At 29.0% G+C, this 23,219-nt stretch overlaps 5 protein-coding genes across 15 annotated transcripts; 1 reads left to right on the forward strand and 4 right to left on the reverse strand.

The window, feature by feature from the left end:
- The first annotated feature begins 13 nt into the window (after positions 1-13).
- On the forward strand, positions 14-1,631 carry LOC127067730 (uncharacterized). 2 transcript variants are annotated; one of them, XM_051003016.1, is made up of 6 exons: positions 14-293; positions 380-569; positions 677-851; positions 966-1,018; positions 1,099-1,277; positions 1,378-1,631. In XM_051003016.1, exons 1-6 carry the CDS (start codon positions 120-122, stop codon positions 1,480-1,482), a joined length of 876 nt encoding a protein of 291 aa, XP_050858973.1. In that variant the 5' UTR covers positions 14-119; the 3' UTR covers positions 1,483-1,631. The 2 variants fall into 2 exon arrangements, with proteins under 2 accessions (XP_050858973.1, XP_050858974.1); XM_051003017.1 differs by having other exon boundaries at positions 1,129-1,631.
- A 148-nt stretch (positions 1,632-1,779) lies between these two features.
- LOC127067723 (leucine-rich repeat protein soc-2 homolog) lies at positions 1,780-7,854 on the reverse strand. The gene has a single exon (XM_051003005.1). The coding sequence runs from the start codon at positions 7,286-7,288 to the stop codon at positions 5,456-5,458; it is 1,833 nt and encodes a 610-aa protein (XP_050858962.1). The 5' UTR covers positions 7,289-7,854; the 3' UTR covers positions 1,780-5,455.
- Positions 7,855-8,712: 858 nt separating this feature from the next.
- On the reverse strand, positions 8,713-10,322 carry LOC127067731 (mpv17-like protein). 4 transcript variants are annotated; one of them, XM_051003021.1, is made up of 5 exons: positions 9,670-10,322; positions 9,483-9,584; positions 9,343-9,419; positions 9,121-9,252; positions 8,713-9,047 (listed from the first exon to the last, which is right to left on the reverse strand). In XM_051003021.1, the coding sequence occupies exons 2-5, from the start codon at positions 9,538-9,540 to the stop codon at positions 8,793-8,795; spliced, it is 522 nt and encodes a 173-aa protein (XP_050858978.1). In that variant the 5' UTR covers positions 9,541-9,584; positions 9,670-10,322; the 3' UTR covers positions 8,713-8,792. The 4 variants fall into 4 exon arrangements, with proteins under 4 accessions (XP_050858978.1, XP_050858977.1, XP_050858976.1 ...); XM_051003020.1 differs by having other exon boundaries at positions 9,483-9,615; positions 9,791-10,320; XM_051003019.1 differs by having other exon boundaries at positions 9,343-9,584; positions 9,670-10,320.
- Positions 10,323-10,616: 294 nt separating this feature from the next.
- On the reverse strand, positions 10,617-13,235 carry LOC127067729 (transcription factor E2F4-like). 4 transcript variants are annotated; one of them, XM_051003012.1, is made up of 7 exons: positions 12,901-12,957; positions 12,557-12,666; positions 12,187-12,463; positions 11,877-12,097; positions 11,437-11,546; positions 11,300-11,347; positions 10,617-11,220 (listed from the first exon to the last, which is right to left on the reverse strand). In XM_051003012.1, the coding sequence occupies exons 1-7, from the start codon at positions 12,940-12,942 to the stop codon at positions 11,111-11,113; spliced, it is 918 nt and encodes a 305-aa protein (XP_050858969.1). In that variant the 5' UTR covers positions 12,943-12,957; the 3' UTR covers positions 10,617-11,110. The 4 variants fall into 4 exon arrangements, with proteins under 4 accessions (XP_050858969.1, XP_050858968.1, XP_050858970.1 ...); XM_051003011.1 differs by lacking the exon at positions 12,901-12,957 and adding an exon at positions 13,007-13,235 and having other exon boundaries at positions 10,618-11,220; XM_051003013.1 differs by lacking the exon at positions 12,901-12,957 and adding an exon at positions 12,775-12,897 and having other exon boundaries at positions 10,618-11,220.
- A 343-nt stretch (positions 13,236-13,578) lies between these two features.
- LOC127067720 (transcription initiation factor TFIID subunit 2) lies at positions 13,579-19,302 on the reverse strand. Of its 4 annotated transcripts, none has more exons than XM_051002997.1 (19): positions 19,140-19,302; positions 18,789-18,842; positions 18,557-18,720; positions 18,263-18,479; positions 17,955-18,193; positions 17,639-17,860; positions 17,330-17,543; positions 16,971-17,222; positions 16,597-16,805; positions 16,248-16,487; positions 15,920-16,169; positions 15,700-15,840; positions 15,387-15,577; positions 15,101-15,312; positions 14,762-14,966; positions 14,521-14,677; positions 14,271-14,432; positions 14,006-14,179; positions 13,579-13,914 (listed from the first exon to the last, which is right to left on the reverse strand). In XM_051002997.1, exons 1-19 carry the CDS (start codon positions 19,182-19,184, stop codon positions 13,645-13,647), a joined length of 3,618 nt encoding a protein of 1,205 aa, XP_050858954.1. In that variant the 5' UTR covers positions 19,185-19,302; the 3' UTR covers positions 13,579-13,644. The 4 variants fall into 4 exon arrangements, with proteins under 4 accessions (XP_050858954.1, XP_050858953.1, XP_050858955.1 ...); XM_051002996.1 differs by having other exon boundaries at positions 14,762-14,981; positions 19,140-19,299; XM_051002998.1 differs by lacking the exon at positions 18,789-18,842 and having other exon boundaries at positions 14,762-14,981; positions 18,557-18,581; positions 19,137-19,272.
- Positions 19,303-23,219: the final 3,917 nt, after the last annotated feature.

The raw sequence follows: 23,219 nt of genomic DNA on the forward strand, positions 1-23,219 counted from the left end.
TTGATAAATTGGCGCCATTTAACAAATTTATTTTCTAATACAAATGTAAATAAATATATATATATGCATATATGTATATATATATATATATATATATATATATATAATGATATGAGAAAATGGATTCTTATAATTATTATAGTAAATGGTTTAATTCAAACGAAATTGTAAATAAAATAGAAAATGTGACTCCCGTAAGTGTTGAAATAAATATTATAAAAAACATGATAGATATGTTTGAAGAAAGTTTTCGACAGAAGGAAGTACAATTAAATAATATGAACATTCAATTGGTAAGCGATTTATAGAAAATATAAAAAATTTTTATGTTTTTATATTTCGAAGTTTATTGGAATATAGTATAAGGCATTTTTTTTAGAACAATACTGGCCAAGAAAAATGGATTATAAGAGATCAGTTTTGTTGTCAAGTGTGGAACTTTTCACACGATCATGATTTTTCACAAGTTTTTCAACATTATCCATATATTATAAATTCAATTAAACCTCATAATTGTTCTTATATTAACGAAGTTAAAAGTATTAGAAATGAAAACAATAATAGAGCAGGTCATTATTTATGGATAGTATTGATAAATCAAATAATTTTGTTCTAGTAGTCATCATTTTTTTATTCCTATGTTAGTATCCTAAATTTTTTTTCGTACGTTATATAGATGTGCAGAATAATGCAGAAAATATTCAAAAGCTTTCAAAAGATATTGCTATTTTAACAAAAAAAATACTTATTATTACTATTAATAGAAATACACAAGAAATAACAATAAAAAATTTGTCCACAAAATTAGAACAACTACAATTATTTTCAGAAAAAATGGTGGAACTTCTTAGGTATATTTTAATAGTTATTTCAATATGTTAATAGTTATTAGATACATTATTTAATTTGTTTATATGCTTTGTTGTTTATAATGGAGGAGTTTGTTCTTCTATAATTATTTTCAGGTTAATATCTACTGTTGAGAACTTAAATGATAATAAAAAATTTGAAAATAATGGTAAATATGTATTAATTTTTACTGTGTACATTTTCATTAAATTTTGTAAAATATATTATTGACTATAAATTAATACATAGATTTAAAATGCAAAAATAATAACTTGATAGTTCATGCAAATAAAGATAATACGTTGGCATTTACTACGGCAAAAAAACTTCTTGGGCAATTTAAGCAACTTTCTCCTGTTTTAACTAAAAACAGTATCGCATCAAAAACAATGGCTGCAAATAATAACACAATAGAACATTTCATTGAAGTAAATATAACTTTTCTATACAAACATATTATTCACAAATGTTATATCAATCAAAACCATTGTATTAAAACAAATGATATTCTATTTACTTATTTTACAGTGTAATAAAAAATTGAAAACCAAATTTTCATTAAAAATACAAAGTAATATATCTTTACAGTTTGAGCAAAATCGACGTCTTAAAGAAAAAGAGAAAAAATGTTAATATCTTTCTTACATTAAACTTTTGAAATATTTCTAATAATTATATTTAATAATATATATAATATATATAATAATAAATAAATATTTCTAATAATTATAAAAAAAAATTATTATATAATTGTTATTCCATACAAAAGATAATTAAAAGTTTAATTATAATAACTGATAAGATAATGCTTCTTAAATATTTATCCAATCCTATAAAATTTTTCTTAAAGAATCAAAATAGTAATTGAAATGTGACAGAGTGCATTTACCATTTCTTCTGTATTTTAAAAAGTATGCAAAAAATAAAGCATTTACTATATAGTATATTTATATATTTAGAAATATTTATACAGGATTCTATATGATTATATAATATACATTGAATTACATTTTTTAAATTATACATATAATATTATGCCATACCATCCAACATACCATCCAACACAATTTGAGAATAGCATATTCTCTATTTCCAAACAGCATTTAAACTAGTGACTTCTAATCCACAGGTTTTTGTTACTTATTTATTTTAAAACTGTTAAACAGTTTATCACAATAAATTGTATTGTAACATTAATATTAGCAATATACATGTGTATCTGTAATACATGCAGGTCTTCATAATTTTCATTAAATTTGAGTTCATGTTAATTAAATGATTGTTAAAATAATATTACATAATATCTACATAAATATTCGTGCTTTGATATTAATTTATTTGATATTAATAATATAAATTATCTTTCTTTAGGGAATTTTAACTGAATAATTAGAGTAAATAATGCAATTAAATTGCTTTATAAAAATTACAGTTAAAGAAAAAATATCATATATATATATATATATATATATATATATATATATATATAATATAATATAATATAATATAATATAATATATATGTAAAACAGTATGTAGCTGTAATAACATTCTTTGAGAAAACTTTTTTATTTTGTTAAGTATTATGAGGATTAATTATTCATAAAGTATATCCTCACTAAAACACTAATGTATACATATACAGAATTATATGAATTCTATAACAGAATATGATTCTAAATATTAATATGATAATACATATTTAGTTAATAATAGCATAGAAACTCTTTCATTTAATTATATTTGAATTTTCTGTATTTTTTTGTTCTATATGCTACATTTTTTTATTATTGTAATATATGATACAAACTTTGGAAAACATTTACCAAAATAATTCAATAGCATGTCATTATCACAACCATTTGCTGTAACAATGTTTAAATTACAATATATATCTGCAAAAAAGTATAAATTAAAATGAAATTATCATTTATTATATGGTGATCAAAGAATATTAATTTAATCATTAATAAAAGTTCTTCAATATCTTTCTATTGTAAAATGAAAAATAAATAAAAATTAATTCCACACATATTTATTTTCTAAATTAAATATTAAACAATACAGAAAGAGTCTGATGCTTTGCATATACTTCCACAGACAATAGATAACAAATAGAATTATATTTACTTTCCATACATCTATGTACTTACATAAATGTAAATAGCTATATTCAACAGAATTTTAAGCACTGTTAATTTGAAGTTGAACTACAATATGAATGAAATGTATAATTTAATGCATACGGACGTAATATGTTACTTAAAATAATATTTATGAATACACGGAATCATATTTATAAAGTATGTTAATGATTAAATAATGTTTTTAATTTATTAATAAAATTATATTGGTCGATTGAAATCTTACACTTAAGTTATGAATAACCTTATATTAGAAAAAAAAAACATAATATTTAAGATACACATATAAAGATGAGCAGTATTGTTAATAGAACTTCTATGCAATATTATTGTATTGCTCATACATTATCTATTGTATAAGAAGAATAATGCTGATAACAAATCACGATGTGTAATATGTTCAATGTGTTAATCATAGAAGCTTTTTGATGTGTGAATAGCAAAATACTATAAATTTGACTCTTGCACAACACGAAATCTGCAAATATCAAAATTAAGATGAAATTTACACAAATAAGAATATTATAGTGTTATTAATATAATCTTATCTATATAACATCAGCCAAAGAGCTAACAATATATTTGTCTGTAAATAACAATATAATGCACATATGGATATTCATAAGAACATTTGTATACAATTACTTAACACTTATATTGGCACTATGTCTCTGTGTACAGTCAAGAGAATATTGTAAACAATAAGAAAAATACAATTTTATGCTCATGTGTACTTAATATTTATTATTATATTAAATGTTTATGTTTGGCAGCATTAACCCTTGTCATGATAATGTATTGTAATTATTAATTTTACAATCTAGACTGAACATGTAATGATTATTATAATAATTAAACAGAACTGAAATGATTTTTATTATATTTTAAAAATGCTACATATGTTCAATGATACTCTTTTTAATATCTTTTCATAACATATGTGTATAAATGCTATTAAAATAAATATTCTAGTTCTTTTAACAATATAAAATCAGCAATTTATAATTTGTAATACTTTCAATATTAAAAATGAATGAAACTATCATTATAAATGTCTCTTGACTGACACTACATGATAATACATAAAATATATTACTTCTAGTCTAAATGCTTTCAGCAACTATTTATTATATTTATTAAAATAATGTTACAATTTATAATTTTATGCTTTGTATGTAATAAAAGATAGATATTGTGTGTCCAATATTCATAAAATTTAAAGAAATAAATTTAAGATTTAGAAGCTTACCATAGAATTGTTACTAAATAAAAACTTTCATAAAATATGAAATAATAATTGTAATTACAACTTTTATTTTCCTTATTTTTAGAATCAGTATACTTATGTCTATAGCTGCATATATATTTATACTGTCAAAAATAAAAAAATAATGTGCTGTTTAGCATATTTTACTTAAATTAGATAAATAGATCTCTTTTAGTTATCAGAAGAATACCTCCGTTTTGAATTTCTTATGTTTAATTTTATACCTGATAAAATGACAATTATGTTTGTATTGGCAAAAAGAATAAGATGATTAAAAGTAAACATAATGTATATGGTGATAAAAATTTAAACACCTCTACGTATTTGTAATACATGTATACAGTTGGCAAATTGTGTTCAATAAAATAACAATACAAGAAACACAATGTGATATCATTGATGTCGATTCTTAATATTTTTTCAATCATGTAGTATAAAGTAGAATCAACATTCATTTGATATTGAAAATTTGTGGATTTTAATCAAATATATTAATGTTCAGCCTCATAAATATTGTATGTTTAATGGAAAATCAGAACAGAAGTAAATTATCTCTAATAGTTTGGGAAGATAAAATTTATGTATTCAAGAATTTACTTTTTTAACATATTAATATTATAAATTTTTTGCTTTCACACAATTTCAGGCACAGATTTTGTTCTTATGCATTACCATATTATATTTCCAACTCTCTTAAACATATCAAAGATAAATAAATAAAAATAAAAAGAAGATGTTAATTTACTTATCATTAGACTTTAAATCATTTAATTATGTTTCAAGCATCATATAATATAGGAAATATTTCAAGGATAAACGCAATTGAAATTCATATATTCTTAAAAGCTTATATGAGGATTCTATCATGATTAAACATTTTTACATATTTTTTGTACTAACAATGTTATATAAGTGTGATTCATGCTATCATAGTATCTAAAATAGCTCATCATTTATTTGCAAAATAAACTTCCAATTCAGCACCAGTTACATATTAAATGTATGTTCCTCTTTATATTGAAAACATTACAAATATGTATTATCCATTTTGCAACAATAAAAATATTGCTCACTTTATACAATGCATATCAGTAACATTAATACGTTGTTATTTAAGTGAGATCATTATAATATCATACTTTGTATCACGTGCATTAAGAATCGACATCTATGTGATATATAGAAGGCTAGATTTGTTACATCGATCGATAAGGACCTTGCATCTTAAGAAACTGAATAACCAATGACGGACCTCCTGCAACTATCTCTGGAGGAATTTGTGACAGAGGACAATTCTCAATTGACATAATACTAAGATTTGTGCATAAAGCTAGTTCAAAAGGTAAATTATGTAAATTTGCATTATCATTAACATACAGAGAATCTAAATTTTCTAATGTGCCAATCTCTTCAGGTAGATAATTAAGATTATTTTCTCCTACGCTCAAATGCGTTAGGTTTGTTAGATGCCCAATTGCACGTGGTAATGATGTTACTTGATTTGACTGCAAGATTAATTTCTGTAAGTCTCGTAAAAATCCAATTTCATTAGGAAGAGACTCTATTTTATTTTCTTCAAGATCTAGGACCCTGAGTTTACGTAAATTTGCTATACTGGCAGGAATACGTTTCAATAAATTATTAGATAGAATTAAAATCTCCAAACTTTGAAGACATTGAATATCATCTGGAATTTTTGTTAGCTGATTTGTACCAAGATTTAATTCAACCATATTAATCCATGTTCCAGTATCCAGAGGTAAAGCAGTCAATTGATTTTCTTTCATGTTCAGCTTCGTTAGGTTTTTAGCTCTAGAAAAAATACCATAAGGTATTTTATCAATCTGATTATGTTCAAGATTGATAGAGTAGACATTTGTAAACTGAGATGGTCCTCCTGATGGATATGCAGTAAATGCATTCCTAGACAATGTAATCGTCTTCAAATCGGAAAGACTCGAGAGTAATCCATCTGGCAGTTGGGAGACCTGATTCCCTTCTACACTGAATTCATCCATTAATTTACAGTTTGCTAATGATTTTGGGATACTAGATAATCGATTATATCGAAGACCTAATCTTGTGATCAATACCAGATTTCCAATTGTATCCGGTATGTCCAGAAGTTCATTATGCTGAAGATCGAGTGTAGATAGTTGCGTACAATTGCCTATTTCTTCTGGTAAATGTTCCAGATGATTATGAGATACGTCGAATGTTATTAAGTTAGTAAGTTTGCCAATACCGGCTGGAAGTTCCTTGATTTTATTTTCTCTCAGACTAAGCATAGTTAAATTCGTTAAATTTCGTATATTTTCATTAACATACCTGACGCGATTAAAGCGTAAAAACAATGTCGTGAGAGATGTTAACTTGTATACAACATCAGGTATCTCGTTCAATTTATTATGCCTCAAATCAAGAACTTTTAAAGACTTCAAATTTTCCAATGTACTTGGTAAACTCGTAAGAGAATTTTCGCTGAGTGCCAAAGTCTCCAGATTGGCAAGACAACCTATTTCTGGTGGAAGAGTTACTAATTTGTTACCGTAAAGATAGAACTCTACTAAGTGCGTCAAATCTCTAACTGTGCTCGGAAGATTCGTGATACTTGATTTACTTAAATCAAGACGCTTAACGCACTCGTCCTTGCATCTTACGAATTCTTTCGAGACATCCAAGTCAGCTTGAATCGGTTTTCCTTTCTTAGTGGTCGGTTTAGGCTTATTTGATTCAGGATGTTTGACAGTTACGGTCTTTTTCGTATCGGGTCCAGCTATGGAAGCACTAGATAATTTTTTCTCCTTCAAGTGCTCCCTATTATCCCGTAAAACCTCCACGGCCTCGGGCATATCGCCGGCCGTGCAAGTTGTCAGACCACAGCCCTCCAGATATTCGGGTATATCCTGCTCCTTCATGTAAAAAGTTGGAAGATTATCCTGGAGGTCTCCTCGGTCCCTCTTCACCTCCGACAAACACACTGTCGAAATATTACCCACACCCGTCCAATATTTAGTCGACTTTTTCATAATCTAAACCACTAGACGCGATTACGGACTCTTACGCGAGTTTCTATCTTTTTCAATCGTATTTACAACATCACATATTTTTATCAACTCTCCTTCTTTTATGACTCTATTGACATTATTGACGTTCGCCTGACGCGGCGCAAACGCGGAACGGATTTGGAAACGGTGATATACGATAGGTAAACTCTCTTTTATATATACGTTATATACGTTATATACGTTATATACGTTATATACGTTCTAGATGTTTTCTTCGTTTCTCTTGGAAAAATGTCTACAAATTATTTTAAATTATTTACACCGCTCGATATAATATAAATATTTTTTTGAATGATTTTCTTCCAATTAATGTTCCTAATTCGGTTAATACTGACGGATATCACAGAAACTTAAATATTTGATACGCAATGCATATCTAAAATCCTACTCGCTTACTCTGTTTTTTACAATTGCGCTACTTGCGCATGATGTCTCGTTCACTTTCGTTCCAGCTTTATGCGAAGTTGCTGCTCTTGGCATCCTTCGATCGAATCTTAGATTTATCGATTTATCTTAATCTGCACTTTGTATATACTTTCGGTATATGAAATTGTATAAAACAATTTGTTATTATCATTTTATGATGATTGGATAAACTAATGTAAGATCATCGAATAGGCTTCCACAATTTGGACCAATTATCGTATGGGTTTCTTTTATTGAGAAACTTTTCATATATCCATTCGTATAGAACAACCAATCACATTCAATATTTTTAAAAGTTTGCGAGATGATATAACAATTCAAGGTCAGATTCATCATACAAATACAAGAAAATGGAAGTCCATTAATTGTTCTTATTCAATAAATTCATTAGTATGCTTTCTCTCTCTTTCTCTCTCTCTATGTATATGTGTGTGTATTTAGGAGTGAAAAAATATAGGATCAAAATAAGTATCTCTCTTTGACTCTCAATTTTTGATAGAAAAAACTTTTATACGATTCAATAAGTTTATTATATTTCATTCTTTTGCGTAGAATTTCATACAATTTATTGTCAATCACATTTAAATATTAATAGATTTTTTAAACAGATAAACTTTATATTTTTTATGAACACCATATACTTTCAATTTATGAGATCATTCAACGTATTTCTTTTATAATTTTTAACTTATTTTAATAACTTTTGATATAATTTTCTATTTTAATTATTAAATAGGGTTATATTTTATTCTGAAGATAAGGAAATGTGTTGTTTCCCGTAAACGCTAACATTTATTAAAGTGACTAGTTTTGGATTAGCACGATAATATGATATTATCCTATACATTTGTATAAATATATAATGGAATCTTGAGTTTAAAACTCTACTTTCATAATAATTTTTCCATTTGTTTTTCCATAAATATCATGTGCTCATATTAATAAAATATAAACAGGAATCTTTTATATAAGTATATGGAAATTAAAATTTATACAAATAAATTAAGCTAATATTGTAAAATTTACTACAAAATCTACATCATAAAGAACTTGATCTACTTTTTTCAACTGATCGAATCATAGATTTTGCATTCTGTGTATTTTCTAAAAATTCCTTTTCATTTGTACCATCATTTGCCATTCCTTGTTGTTCTCGCTTAGCTTCAAGTGCTTTCATATACGCAAGAAAAGATGTCCAGATGAAACTGCAGACACTTACATAAACTACACGATTATGCTCTGGAATTAACACGAAGTTAATAGTTTGTAGAATAGGCCATATGCATATTCCGACCTAAAAATAAAACAAAATATGATCTTTATCTATCATTTTACCACTTTAATTGTTATTATACGATTAAATATACCTTATAAGTTGGCCAGAATTTCTGTTTTACTTCTTCAGCACATTCTGAAATAGATTTTTGTTCTAGTAAATTCATTCCAAAGAAAAAACAACACATAGCAGTTGGACTATATGTAACTTGTTCTACCAATGCCTGTCAAAAATCCATATATATATATATATATATATATAATAACACATCTTTACTCAATTATATCATAATATAAAATCTTTGAAAACTTACTTTTGTGATTGCAGATTTAAAATCAGATTTTGGCCAAAAATGTGAAGCGCATCTTAACCAACAATATAAAGTTGGTGCTACAAAAAAGCCACCATACAAACTAAATCTTAATGCTTCTGTATAATTCAATTCTGGTCTACCTGTTATTTTTTGCTGAAATAAGCTTGCAGTTGGCCAAATAATAGTATAAGATGCCATACCCCTTACAATAGGATATTTTTGAGATACTTCACGGAATTTTACTAAAATGATTCGCATTTTTTTATATAATCACTAAAAAGGCAAATTATTAATTATTATTTATTTTCTAATATTTATCTCGCACACCTTAATAATCGTACGTTTTTACTTCTTGTCAAACATTATACAATTCAATAATGAATATACTAGTAATGAAAAAAACATAAATGATAAAAAAAAGGATAGCTTAAAAGAAGGAAAAGATTACGTTTTCAGATAACGAAGAATGTAAATCTACTGTCCTCTCTTTTACATGTTTTTATGTCACGTACTGATAACAGTTAGCGTATCATATACGTGAAAAAGGCGTATATATCTACTTGAAAAAACTGTTGCGAGACCAATCTACGATATTCCTTAGTGAAGATTTTGAAGAAATAGCGATTTGACAATATCGCTGCATCGGGAAACGATTCGCTACTACGGGAAACTCGCGCATATTCTCAATGACACGGACGAGACTTATGCGCGACACGCGCAAAACTCCCGCCGGTGATGAAATTAGTCGATCCATTCTTGTCTGTCCTTGATTACTTAGTGGTGGTCCTTCACCACGGTCTTGGTTGAGTTTGGTTCTACTTCCAATATTGCGCAAACGAGTTTTTCATTTTCTGTTGCCATGGTGATGCGTCGTGCATGATAATCCAAAAAAGAAAATCTTAGATATGATAATGTCTGACGTTTCAACAAAGTTTCTTTCGAAATACAGATGCCGACGTTTAAACGCGTCATACGTGTACTATTATTAACATAAACGTGCTATTCTAAACATAGTACGTAAGAAAAGGAAACGTTTATTTCAATGACTCATTTATCAATTTAATACAATTCCACCCTGTTTGGAAAGAAAATGTTAACGTTTAATTTAAATCTAATGTTTTCCAAATATATAATTTTTCCTTTATTATGTGAACAATATCGTACAAAGAATATAACTCAATAATTATCTATAGTTATCAATTTTATAAAAAGTTCAAAAAGCTAAAAATTTCATAATTATATGTAATATACATTTCATCTGATATTGTCCCATATGTAATATGTGGATCAAAATAATTCTACCAGAAACAAAGCAAAAAAAATATATATATATGTACTATTATCTACATAAAATAATTAAATAAAAAATTGCTGATTTGCATAATTATACTTTAACTCAAAAATGCTGCTTTATAATATTTAATGATTAAACAATATAAAATAATATTAGTAAATTGGGTTCTATATAAATACGGATATAGATCTTGGATCATTAATTTTATCATGTAGTATGTCAAATATTCAGAATTATTTTTAAATATACCATGTATGAATTGATTTTTATACAGATTTTTTGATCACCTTGCATTAGCCTTTAATGATAAAAAAATACTGCACATTCTAATATTCGTGATTTACATCCATTATTTAAAATTATATACACTGCATATTAGCATTAATTAATAATATTAGAATAATCCCACTGATGTTGTGAATATTCAATTGCCTAAGTTGTCCATTGATTTCTGAAAACTACTAAATGTAGTTTTCACTTTGCTGCAATGTCAAATAAATCAAAAATCCCTTCATTTTCACTAAGATTAAATTGGTAATCTTTTTCTCCTGGTGGTGGACTTAATCTGACAAGTGGACCACAGACTATAAATAAGCAGTACATAAATTTGATAAGCTATTAATATTGAAAATATTAAAAGAGTTAACTGAAAAAATTACTTACTATCGGAATAAAATTGATCAAGTATTTCAAGTTCTCCTTGAATAATATCTATAATAAAATAAATTAATTTTAATTAGAAATAAATAAAAGTTATTCATAATTTCAATATTAAAGAATTATGAGTAATTTTTATTTACCAGATGTATTTACATCGCGAAGAACTATCTTTGCTTCTATTAATTCCGGATCATCCTCATCTTCTTCGTCAGATAACGTAGAGCCATGCTTGCTGATACCTTTTGGTGGTCTGTAAATATATATACACACACACACGTACTATTATGTATGTCTATACTTTTTAATGCTTCATTATTCAATATTTTATTGTATGCAAAGGATAACTAACAAAATAATATTTTTGTATGGTTTATACCAAATGAACAACATATTCTCAATAGTTATTCATCCCCTTATAAGACCAGTATGGTTACTGTTTGCTCTGAGCAGATCAATAATACTACTTTTTTTATTATTGATATATAAAGAGCAAATGTTTTTCTTACGAAAATAGCACAGATAAATTTTAATATCAATTATCTTTTAAATTACAACATAATTTAATTGCAAAACTTTTTACCTTCCTACTTTTCTCTTTGGTTTAACATTGGTCTCCTCTTTTTTTTCATCTTCTTCTTTTACTCTTTTCATACCCTTTGATTCTTCTTGTAACCTCATTTCTAATACTTTATTATCATAAGTTTTTGCTAAATCTGGTTGAACCATATATACTTTAATTTCACCTGAATTACTTTTTAAAAGCATTTCATAATTTATTTCTCTTTCTTCATCCTCTGCTATCTAACAAATAAAACATTGTTATTACAATTCAACAACACCAGATCATATAAATAAGCCTTACAATATATTTGTAATATATTTCCACGTACATTCACTTGAGCCATATTTGGCACACTTAATTCTGTATCTGGTGGAGCTTGAATTCCTAATACAAAATCATCAGGGAAATTTTCTTTGACATCTTCATAAGAGATATATGCATACTTTTTATTAACTATATCGTTCTCAATATTTTTTATACTTTGTTGAATCCACTGTGTATGCGTATCTAATAAATGTTCATGGTCCTCTAATTTTTTAATTTCATCTTTCAAATCTGACAATTTTTCACCAACTTCTTGCGTATTACAACCAGGACCTGCACCTCTACATAAGATATAATAAATCAGTATTTATGTTAAATTTAACTGTAAAATATTGTAAGTTAGATGAAATATAATAATAAATCTGCATACATACTTCCATTGGATACTATTTTTGCTTTTCTTCTCTATAAGACCAATGCCCTCAAGGACATTTGTAATATCGTAAATGCGTCTTTTTTGTCTAACTTCTAGAAGATCTGCGGCCTGCAACATTATAAATAGACATCGTTATCTTAATCAGTAAACATAATATTGATATAAAACGATGGTATCATATTTATAATTCTTTATGTTTAGGTTATGTTTACCCACATATTGAATCATGACAAATTATTAATGTAAAAGAAAAAATAAACAGAAACAAAATTTTATAATATTTAAATTTTTCTTTAGATAGAAATTTGCAATACTTAATAAAAAACATCACATTATTGGTACACTTTTTTCAAAATTCCCGCAAGCTAGAAATGGCGTATACATCCGTAATAACTTAACCTCACATGCAAGCTAACTTTTTGTCTCGCAACTTGGTGAAAGTACTTACGACTTTTAAATCGAGAACGCCGTCTTTCGCTTTTTGCAAAAGAGTAACAAATCGAGTAGTCAGTAAACCAAGAGATTTTTCAAATCTACTTTGCTGATTATCTGCCATTTTTAAGACCGTTGTCAAAATTTTCAAAACTGACTACCCTCTTCGAAATTGCCGCAACACCTCGGACGCCATCCCAAGCAATGAATAAATAGTATTTAAATAAAAGCGCGTCTCTAGTATCGATACATTTTTCTCAGTAAAATTAATTTTCAATTATACTAATGTGTTATAGATTATTTCATTTTAAAGTTAACAATTAATTTCATTTTATGTAATTTAAATAAAAAATTTCTTTAAATAAAAGAGAGATTGCTTGTAACTATTCTAATGAAAATAATATACGAGAATTTGTTGATACATAAAAATATGTGTATTAAAATATGTATTAAATATTTTTTAAAATCTAATAATAAAATTATAAATTGTAAGACATATCTAAATTTATAATACAGCATGAAATAAATTATTTCATATATATGATCACTTAATGTTATGTACAATTAAATGTTCTATTTATACCATAATAAATAGATAATCGTATTTAATCTATATAAAATATTTACAGTAACAAAAGTATTTACAAATTTTTATTAGGGAAAAATAAATTCATTAGTTGCAGTAGTTGCATCAGGACTAAGACTGGAACTTGCAGAACTGAGAGTTTCTTCTTTAACCTTAAGCATAGATGAATCTTTATCTTTATTTTTATCTTTGTCCTTCTCTTTTTCTTTTTCCTTGTCTTTCTCCTTATCTTTAAGTTTATCCTTTTCTTTTTTATCTTTATCTTTTCCATGTTTATGATCATGTTTGTGCTTATGTTTATGCTTGTGTTTCTTTTTATCTTTCTTCTTCTTTTTATTCTGACAAAATAATAATTGCATAATAATAATAAAATAAAACACATATAATAAAAAAAAAAATAAAAAAAAAAATAATAATAATAAAATTTACCTTATTGATTGAATCAGATTTCTGTTTATGTTCTTCTGAATCTTTTTTAAACATTCCAGGTTCAAAACCTACAGGACCTTGTGTTCCCATAATACCTGGTAAAGATGCAGAATTATCACTATAATACTCTGATTTTACTTTACCATCATTAGGTACTGGTGTAACACGTCCTTCCTATTACAAAAAAAAAATTACAAATTTCCTGGATATTATGTCATTTTTTTAATAATATTTTATACATATAATAAATAAAAAATGATCATACATTGTTTACTTGCTTTAAGCGTTTTACTTCTGGGATGTAATCTGCAGAATTGGATGGCCCTGGTGTATCCTTATTTGGCGATGCTTTGCGTTTGTTAGCTCCACTTATATTATCTAATTCAATTACTGATTCATTTTTTATATGTTGAATATTTGGTTTTATCTATATAGTTGGATGAAGTTATTTAAATAAAATATCTCTATGATAATATATTTTTTTATACTGAAATTATATAAGAGCAGAAACTTACTTCTCGTTCTGGGCTATTTTGAAGACCAATTTTTCTAGGCTTAGTAATAAGTGCAAGTTCTGGAATTGGAAGACAAACAGGACGTTTTGTACCATATAGAGTATAGTACAAATCAACTAAATCACATCTCAATTTGGCGTCATGTGAAAGCATGCCACTAAATAATGAAAACATTATGTAAGTTTATCTTTAATGGGAAAAAAAATCAAATTTATATTTAACGACATTTAATTATACATACTTAATTAAGTTCCAAATACGATCCACTAATTCAGGTTTATCTAAATGATGTTTCTGAACTTTTTCAAATGGTGGATTTTCAACCATTAATCTTACTAATCTGTGACGTACTCCAGGATGTGGATCTGTCTCCGCCATATCCAACAAAAATTCCAAATCTTCCCATTTACCATCGACTCTTGTAAAATCTACTAAAGCTTCTAAAGCTGCAATTCGTACATCTACATTAGAAAGACAAAAATAATTAATTATATTTAAATTATACATGAATTTTACACACACACACACACACAAAGCATGTTAATATACCATATGAGCATTGTATATTTCATGTACATACCAATGAATTGTCCATATGCTGCATAGGCTCTAAATAAATGTGGATTGCTTGGAAGATGGCCAAATTTTTGTAAAATTCTTATAACTTTTAAACATGCTACACTAACAGTATATTTATAGCAAGGCAATAATTTTTCTAAATTCAGATTCCTTGTAACTTCTTCTAATATAGCCTTTGTATCAATTGATAAAGATTCTGCAGTAATAGCTGTCCTAATATATTTAATGAATAATAAAATTAGGTTTATATGATTGATATTTTAAATTACAAAAAAAGTATATTTTACCCTTGCTGTACACTAATAACTGGTGTCACAGTTGCTCCAAGTGCCTCAATTAATGCTGCTCTATAATAATTATCTGAGTATCTATTTTTACTGTTATCATTATATTTGAATAAATCCATTAGAAAAGCTAAAACCTCAGGAGGACAAATACCATGAGCATTACGCAATCCTGCCATAGCGACGGGAATAGTCTGTATGTGTAATAAATAAGATGAAATTTTTAAATCTATATATATATATATATATATATATATATATACACATGTATATAAATTAATGTTTTGAAAGACACATAAAAAAAATGAGAATCTACCTTTTGTAAAAAATAATGTTGAAAATTCGAAAAATTATTTTGTTTAATAATTCTTCTGCAAGATGCAGAACCAAATAACTTTCGGAAAATTGCCAACATCGCTGGTGGACCTGCCCATGTTGCCACCATTGCATTAGCAACCTATATAATATGTCAAAGATATGACTAAAATCTTTAAAGTTTACTTTAAATAAGTTACTTTATAAACAAAGAATATTACTTTTGTTAAACAATGTGCTGCTCTAAGCCGCACTTTGTAGTAACAATGTTCATTCTCAATAGTGTCTGTTAATGCAAGTCGCGTTGCAGGTGTTGAATGATTCTGTAATGCCTCTATAGCTTCCAACTGAGCTGTTACATCTCTTTCATGCCTTAACTGATATTGCCATTGATAATCAGGTTGTTCAATATGAACTGCACGCATAAGAGTCATATCTGGATCTAATCTTATCCATAAAACTGGAGAATCACTATGAAAAAAGAATAAAATTATCAGACTTTATCGATCATATAATTACATAAAGTTATTTATTATAATTATTACTTACTCCATAGCAGAAAGGTCCATATCAACTTCTTCTCCAGTACAAAGTGGAATCTTTTTTTTCTTATTTCTACGGCTTTTACTATGACACGTTATATCTGCTTTAGCTGCAGTACCTTCAATTTGCAAAGTATGCTTAAATGTACCATCTAATTCTTGAATATTTACTAGTAATGGGCCTACGTATTTTCTAATCCCCCTTTGATGAATGGTGTCTTGTCGAATTTCTAACTCAACTGTATTTCTATATGTGGCGTGATTACATTTGTATTATTATATATTTATCAATACACAAACACTTTACTTAGCAAAAGAAAAATATAGAAACTCTTAGAATTTTTAAGCATAGATACCTTTTTCTATTAAACACAAAACTTAAACTAAACTTTGCATGACCACCTGTTCTGACCCATAAATCTATAAAAACAGCCATATCTTTCCCAGTCACTGTAAAAATGGCTTTTGTAAATACATTTGTGCTAATTAACATGTGAGACCACAGACCAGAATCAATTTTTTGTTGTGCAGCATTTGCAGCAAGTGACAGCTGTTTATTGAAAACCTATTAAATAAAAATAAAAATTAATTTTTAAATAATGTCTATTTTCTATCATTTAAGTATATGCGCATGCATGCATATACGCATACTGATATGTATACATATATATAATGTATAATAGTATAATAGTATAATATATATATAGTAATAATGATCAATGATAAATACTTGAAGAAGTAATTCCTGGCCTATTCTATGCTCTAACATTCTTATGACTAAATGAGCTTTTTTGCGAAGTACTTCAATGTATTTTGGTGACATAGTATGCAAATTCCTTATAGGAAAATAAAAACCAGGCTCAGGTGCTCTAGGAGCTGGTGCTGGAGTATTTGCAGCAATGGGCAATGGAGCAGGTGGTTGAGATGGATCCAATATTATACCCCCAAATTGTTCTTCATATTTTACAACTTCTTGAAGTTCCTGAAAACAAAGATTATAATGTAAAGAATTTAATTTAACATGATAATACATTTAAACGTATTTTAATCAATATGATATAAACTAAAAGAAAACAATTAATGACTCACTGATTGGATCCATTCTCTATATTCGTTATTACCAAAACATTTTTTTGCATATAATCCTGTTAAGTATGTCGATATACCTTTTGGCAACCACGTATCTGACCAATTCTGCATAGATATGAAACAACCAAAAAATTGTTCTGCAATTGCTTGTGCCATTGCTTTCTTTGTGATGTAAACTTGATCAATAATTGCAGTAGAATGCAATAAATTTGTACTATAAAAAATGATTTTATGTTGTAATATAATTTATAAGAAAGAGAAATCAACGTTTTCATAATTTTAATGTAACAAATTTAAATTTCATTGTACTTTAAAATGCTCATAGTTGCGTATGCATTGATATCTTCATCTATTTCATCAACGAACACTTGTTTATAACAGGAATATGGATATCTATTGGATAATGTTTCTTCATAAAATTCAAATGCTTCATGCATATATTTTGCAGATACTTTTAAGGATGGTAAAAGATGCGGTAAACAGAAGTGTGTTACTTCATGCATATAAGGATCCACAAATATTTCAAAAGGTCTGAAAAACAGCAAATAAATGTTCAATGAACTTCGATGACTATCAATTGAAAACATTTTTTATATAATCCTGTTAAAACAATAAGATTACTTACCCAACGGCAAGAGCAATGTTTGGAGCACAAGCTGGAGTATTAAGAACATAATGGAAAGTTTTCCTGCGCATGTCAGGAGTATAAACAACTTCTACTAGATCTCCGCAAGATATTGCGGTCATGGAATCATCAACTGTGAACTCTAATTTCCAAGTACAAGGTTCTGCAAAACTATCAACACAAGGGAACCATAATCTTGATGAATTTTCATAGCTATATGTATACATATGGGCACCTCTCTAGAAAAAATATAGATAATCATGTATTAAGACATTATTAAAATATTTCATTTACTTAAATATGTATACCTCTGCTAGAGTGCCTTCACAATTTGGTACTACAAAATGAACTCCACCTTGTGGTTGTTCTAATGAAAACTCAATACTAATTCTTAAAGGACGACTTTCTCCAACCAAATGTGCTGCATCTGGTGGAATTTGTACAACTAATTCACCTACATTATTATCAGGGTCAACTTTCTGTGCTGCTGCTAAATGAAGATTCGAAAAGAACTCCAATGAACGCCTATATAAATATTAATAACTGCAATAATTATAAATAATAGATAGAAAAGAAAAAAAAAGGACATTAAAATTACTTACTGTTTACCATCTCCTTGACATATATCTAAAAATGGATCAAAATATTGAAATGGTGCTTCATATGTATCATTTAAACATACTCTATATATTCTACATTGTTTTGCATTAAGTTTTACAAGTCTCAAAGTATCTCTCAAAGGAACTACCGTCAATTCAACAAAACCCTGTTTATAACATAAAATATTATATATTTTAATATATAAATAATTATTTAATGAATTTGAATACTTACAATTATACTTTTTCTTGGAAAACTTATGCCTGTTAAGCTCACTATTTGATGAGCTGTAAAATAATAATTATTTGGTTATAAAATCATTATAAATAAAAGCAACAGAAATACAAAATTATGCATTAACGTTTAATTCAAATCGAAAATATTAAAATAAGGTATTATATTTTCAGTAATATATCTTTATTACAAGTATCTAGAAATATGTAATAACGCATTAACTTTTGAGAAAATTATATAAATTGTATAAATTGCAAAACACAACAATCAGAAACTTAACCTAAACAATTTTGAAACAAACATAATATAATTAAAATATACTTTTATTTTATACAAAAAGAAAAATACTTATAATTTATATGGTCTACTATTATCAGCCGTTCTTTCTTTCTTCATTGTTTTTTTTATAAAAAAATCACTTTGTTTTAAAGAGAAACGTCCAACACCATATCGACCAAGCTCCACTAAAGAAAGGATACAGATACATAGTTCACAGACTGTACCTCCGTCGCCAACTCATGAAAAAAAAATATAGTGATATCGACTTGCTCCGAGTATAATGTGATAATACTTAAACAATAGTATATGCCGATGAGTGATTAACGGTGATACATTTAACTAAGTAAAAGAGAATAAAAGATAATAAATGAAAACGAATAAGACAAATATATACAACAACAATAAAGAAATTATAATTGTTCTGCAGGTTTCTTTGAGAAATTAATTTAGAATTTTCTTATACTTCGTCCGTTTATATACCGTAGTATCATCAGACAAGGAAAATGTAAGTACGTTAATGTTTAGTTACAATCAGAGTGAAAAAATTTTTTAGAGATTATTTGAGTAAAGAGAATTTAATTGAGGTATGCAGCCATTCGCCCGATAATACTTGCATCATATTGGATTGCCTCATACAAGTACTATCGACCCAGGTCCCACCGCGTGGAGGTTGCTGCATCTGGGGACCCGCGGGCTAACGGAGACTCTACTCTAAAATTCGCGTGACCGGCGTGATCAAATAATCGGCGTTCTATAAAACGAAGTCCCCGGTAGGACTATTAATCGCGCCCGAACACTCCCGTGAGTGTTATAATTACGGTGACTCTACTCTAAATTCGCGTTCGCGACGTTTCACGCACTAACCGAGACTTCAGGCAACTAACTGGAGGAGGGTCAGTCCACGCTTACGGATAGCAAACCATACTACTCGGCAGCGCATAAACCGACACACGACCAGTCATTTATTCGTTTTAGCAATCAAACGAAGTCCATCACCGTAGGACTTTTAATCGCGCCCGAGAACACCACCCCCGTGCCCGCCGACACAGGCGCGAGTGTTCTTCCTATCTTACCCGTATTCGCGTCTAACAATCGAATATAAACCGAACCGTTCGACGATACATCGGGCCAGCGCCAATACATCGAAGAAGAGGAGAAGAAGAGAAAGAGGAAAAGAAAGCCGGAACATGCGCGCATGTGAAAACGATAGAATTCCGAAGAAAAGAAAGAAAAGAATATTTGTAAAGTGGAACATCGGAAAAAGATGAAATTAAAAAGAAAATATGGACATAGAATATCGCTGCACCGGAACAAAACTAGAGTACGAAAATCGAGCTCGATTTTTCGGTACTGAAAGGAGACCCGCACAGAAGCCCGCGCCCATGAGACCCACCCATGGGACCCACCCGATACAACCTATGATAATGTCGAAAAATTATGTCAATTATTGGATAGCTTTGCGCTTCAATGAATAGAAATGACTGAGTATTTACTGCCGAATATACGAAAGATATAAGAAACAATGAAAAATGTATGTCCTTTGAGATTCAATTTGGAATAACATCGAAAAGATTTTGGAAATATATCGAAGAACACAGCCATTTGCTCGGTAATACTTGCAGCATACGAGATTTCGACATATCACAAGTACTTCCGACCCAGGTCCCACCGCGTGGAGGTTGCTGCTTCTCGAGACCCGCGGACTAACGGTGACTCTACATTTTACTACTTCTACTATTATCAAAAAAGCAAAGCAACGGGGCGACTTCCACTCCCGACGAATTCAAGCCTCCAAACGCTAAAATTGCAGCCCCATGCGTCTCCGCATTTGGGAACCGACTTACGCATAGCTCAACTATCCAACATCGGAAGCTTCGATCACCACTTGAGCACAACCGATTGTGCTTCGCGACAAACGCCGGAACCCAAAATTGAATCCTACCGTACTCACGGATACTTACGCGAGTATTCCGGAAACACTCACGCGAGTATGTTGAGTACGTTGGAGCCAAGTTTGGACTTAATCGCGCCCGAGAACACCAACGCCTATGCCAGCCGACGTAAGCGAGTGTCCTTCTATCTTGCCCGAACGGGAGAAAAGAATTCCTTCTACGCCTGAGGTAGAAAGATTCTTTAAACACCCGTATAAAAATCTAAATCCCTCCATGGTCCTTGGCCGATGGTCCTGCGGCACGCGGAAATACACGGGCTAACGCGGATTCTACTCTAAAATCCGCGATCCGAGATGCCTTTCCGCCTCGGGAGCTTCGGGCTTCTCAGCAAACTGGAGATGTATAAAACCCCGCTTACAGATTGCTCCACTGTCCACACCGTCGGCTTCAGACATCTCGAGACACGACCGGTCGTGTCTATATTTCGATTTCAAAAATCAAAACGTAGTCCTCGGTAGGACTTAATCTCGCGTCCGCGAACACCCACGCGCGTGCCGGCCGTCACGCGCGTGAGTGTTTTCCCTATCATTCGCGTACGGAAGCAAGGAGACATACCCTTCCTGCATATAATAAATATTACATGCAGAGAGGTTCCTTTAACTTCTGTATAAAAATCCCATAACGATCCATCAATCACCTAACCTGAAACAGAAAAGAATAAAAGTAGAGAAGACAATTATATTCAAAAAGACATTTATATTCAAAAACTTCCCTGCAAAATTAAACTTGTCACTATCGTCGATCTCCCGATGATCTAACCTGAAACTGAAAAGGAGTAAAAGCAGAGAAGATAATTATACGAAAAAGTTATATGCAAAAAGACAATAATATTATATTCAAAAAAATAATAAATAATGTTATAAATAATATTATTTCAATAATTACATAATAAATTACATATTAAATTACAATATTATATTCATTTATATTCAATAAATTCCCTGTAAAAATTAAATTTTGCGATTATACATTTTTTGATGATCAGTCCCTCGAGGATCTAACTTGAACCAAACAGAATAAAAGAAGAAGAGTAAAGGAATAAGAGTTAAAAGAAAGCAGAAGAAGAAAAGAAAAAGAGAAAAATAGTTGCAAAAGATGCCGAGACGGCAGCCCGCCAAAAGGCCCACACCCGAGGGCCCCTCCCAAGGGTCCCACCCGAAACTAATCATTGATAAATGTTAATAAAAGTAGTTAATAGAATAAATAATAGTGTATAAGTAATAAAAGTATATAATTTATAAAAGTATATAATTTATAAAAGTATATAATTTATAAAAGTATATAATTAATAAAAGTATATAATTAATAAAAGTATATAATTTATAAAAGTATATAATTAATAAAAGTATATAATTAATAAAAGTATATAATTTATAAAGGTATATAATGTATATAGTTCACAAAAATACATAATTAATAAGAGTATATAAGAATAAATAGAAATGACAGCGAATATAAGTGAGACAGAAAAGTTTTCTGCGCGTTCTGTTAGAAATTTAACTTAGCATTTTGATATATTTAATTTACTTATCTGTGGAAATGTAACTAATAAATTAAAATATAATTAATTTAACGTCTCATTAAAATTAGACAGAGAAGAGATCTTGGAAAAACATTGATATATGCAGCCATTCGCCCGGTAGTACTTGCGTTATATAGTTATATATACAATTCAGTTATAGATTTTAGATATAATTTAGACACAGATTTGCACATATCGCAAGTATTACCGACCCAGGTCCCACCGCGTGGAGGTTGCTGCATGTAGAGACCCGCGGGCTAACGGGGACTTTACTCTAAAATCCGCGATCCGAGATGCCTTTCCGCTTCGGGAGCTTCGGGCTTCGCAGCAAACTGGAGATGTATAAAACCCCGCTTACAGATTGCTCCACTGTCCACACCGTCGGCTTCAGACATCTCGAGACACGACCGGTCGTGTCTATATTTCGATTTCAAAAATCAAAACGTAGCCCTCGGTAGGACTTAATCTCGCGTCCGCGAACACCCACGCGCGTGCCGGCCGTCACGCGCGTGAGTGTTTTCCCTATCATTCGCGTACGGAAGCAAGGAGACATACCCTCTCTGCATATAATAAAAATTATATGCAAAGAGGTTCCATTAACTTCCGTGTAAAAATCCCACGATGATCGGTCCCCGGATCACCTAATCTGAAACAGAGAAACATGAAGCAATAGAAAAA

The sequence above is a fragment of the Vespula vulgaris genome, chromosome 11, assembly GCF_905475345.1.
Source record: "Vespula vulgaris chromosome 11, iyVesVulg1.1, whole genome shotgun sequence".
In the NCBI taxonomy this organism is placed as follows: domain Eukaryota; kingdom Metazoa; phylum Arthropoda; class Insecta; order Hymenoptera; family Vespidae; genus Vespula; species Vespula vulgaris.

Coding starts and splice junctions, on each gene's coding strand:
- LOC127067730 (XM_051003016.1), top strand. CDS start 120: ATGGATTCTTATAATTATTATAGTAAATGGTTTAATTCAAACGAAATT. Junction 294..379: donor ATAATATGAACATTCAATTG/GTAAGCGATTTA, acceptor CATTTTTTTTAG/AACAATACTGGCCAAGAAAA. Junction 570..676: donor TGAAAACAATAATAGAGCAG/GTCATTATTTAT, acceptor TACGTTATATAG/ATGTGCAGAATAATGCAGAA.
- LOC127067723 (XM_051003005.1), bottom strand. CDS start 7,288: ATGAAAAAGTCGACTAAATATTGGACGGGTGTGGGTAATATTTCGACA.
- LOC127067731 (XM_051003018.1), bottom strand. CDS start 9,600: ATGCGAATCATTTTAGTAAAATTCCGTGAAGTATCTCAAAAATATCCT. Junction 9,253..9,342: donor TTAAATCTGCAATCACAAAA/GTAAGTTTTCAA, acceptor GATTTTTGACAG/GCATTGGTAGAACAAGTTAC. Junction 9,048..9,120: donor AATTCTGGCCAACTTATAAG/GTATATTTAATC, acceptor TTTTATTTTTAG/GTCGGAATATGCATATGGCC.
- LOC127067729 (XM_051003011.1), bottom strand. CDS start 13,114: ATGGCAGATAATCAGCAAAGTAGATTTGAAAAATCTCTTGGTTTACTG. Junction 12,667..13,006: donor GCGTTCTCGATTTAAAAGTC/GTAAGTACTTTC, acceptor ATAATGTTGCAG/GCCGCAGATCTTCTAGAAGT. Junction 11,547..11,876: donor CCAAAGAGAAAAGTAGGAAG/GTAAAAAGTTTT, acceptor ATATATTTACAG/ACCACCAAAAGGTATCAGCA.
- LOC127067720 (XM_051002996.1), bottom strand. CDS start 19,184: ATGAAGAAAGAAAGAACGGCTGATAATAGTAGACCATATAAATTA. Junction 16,488..16,596: donor TTTGTGTTTAATAGAAAAAG/GTATCTATGCTT, acceptor CGCCACATATAG/AAATACAGTTGAGTTAGAAA. Junction 14,180..14,270: donor GCTTAAAGCAAGTAAACAAT/GTATGATCATTT, acceptor TTTTTGTAATAG/GAAGGACGTGTTACACCAGT.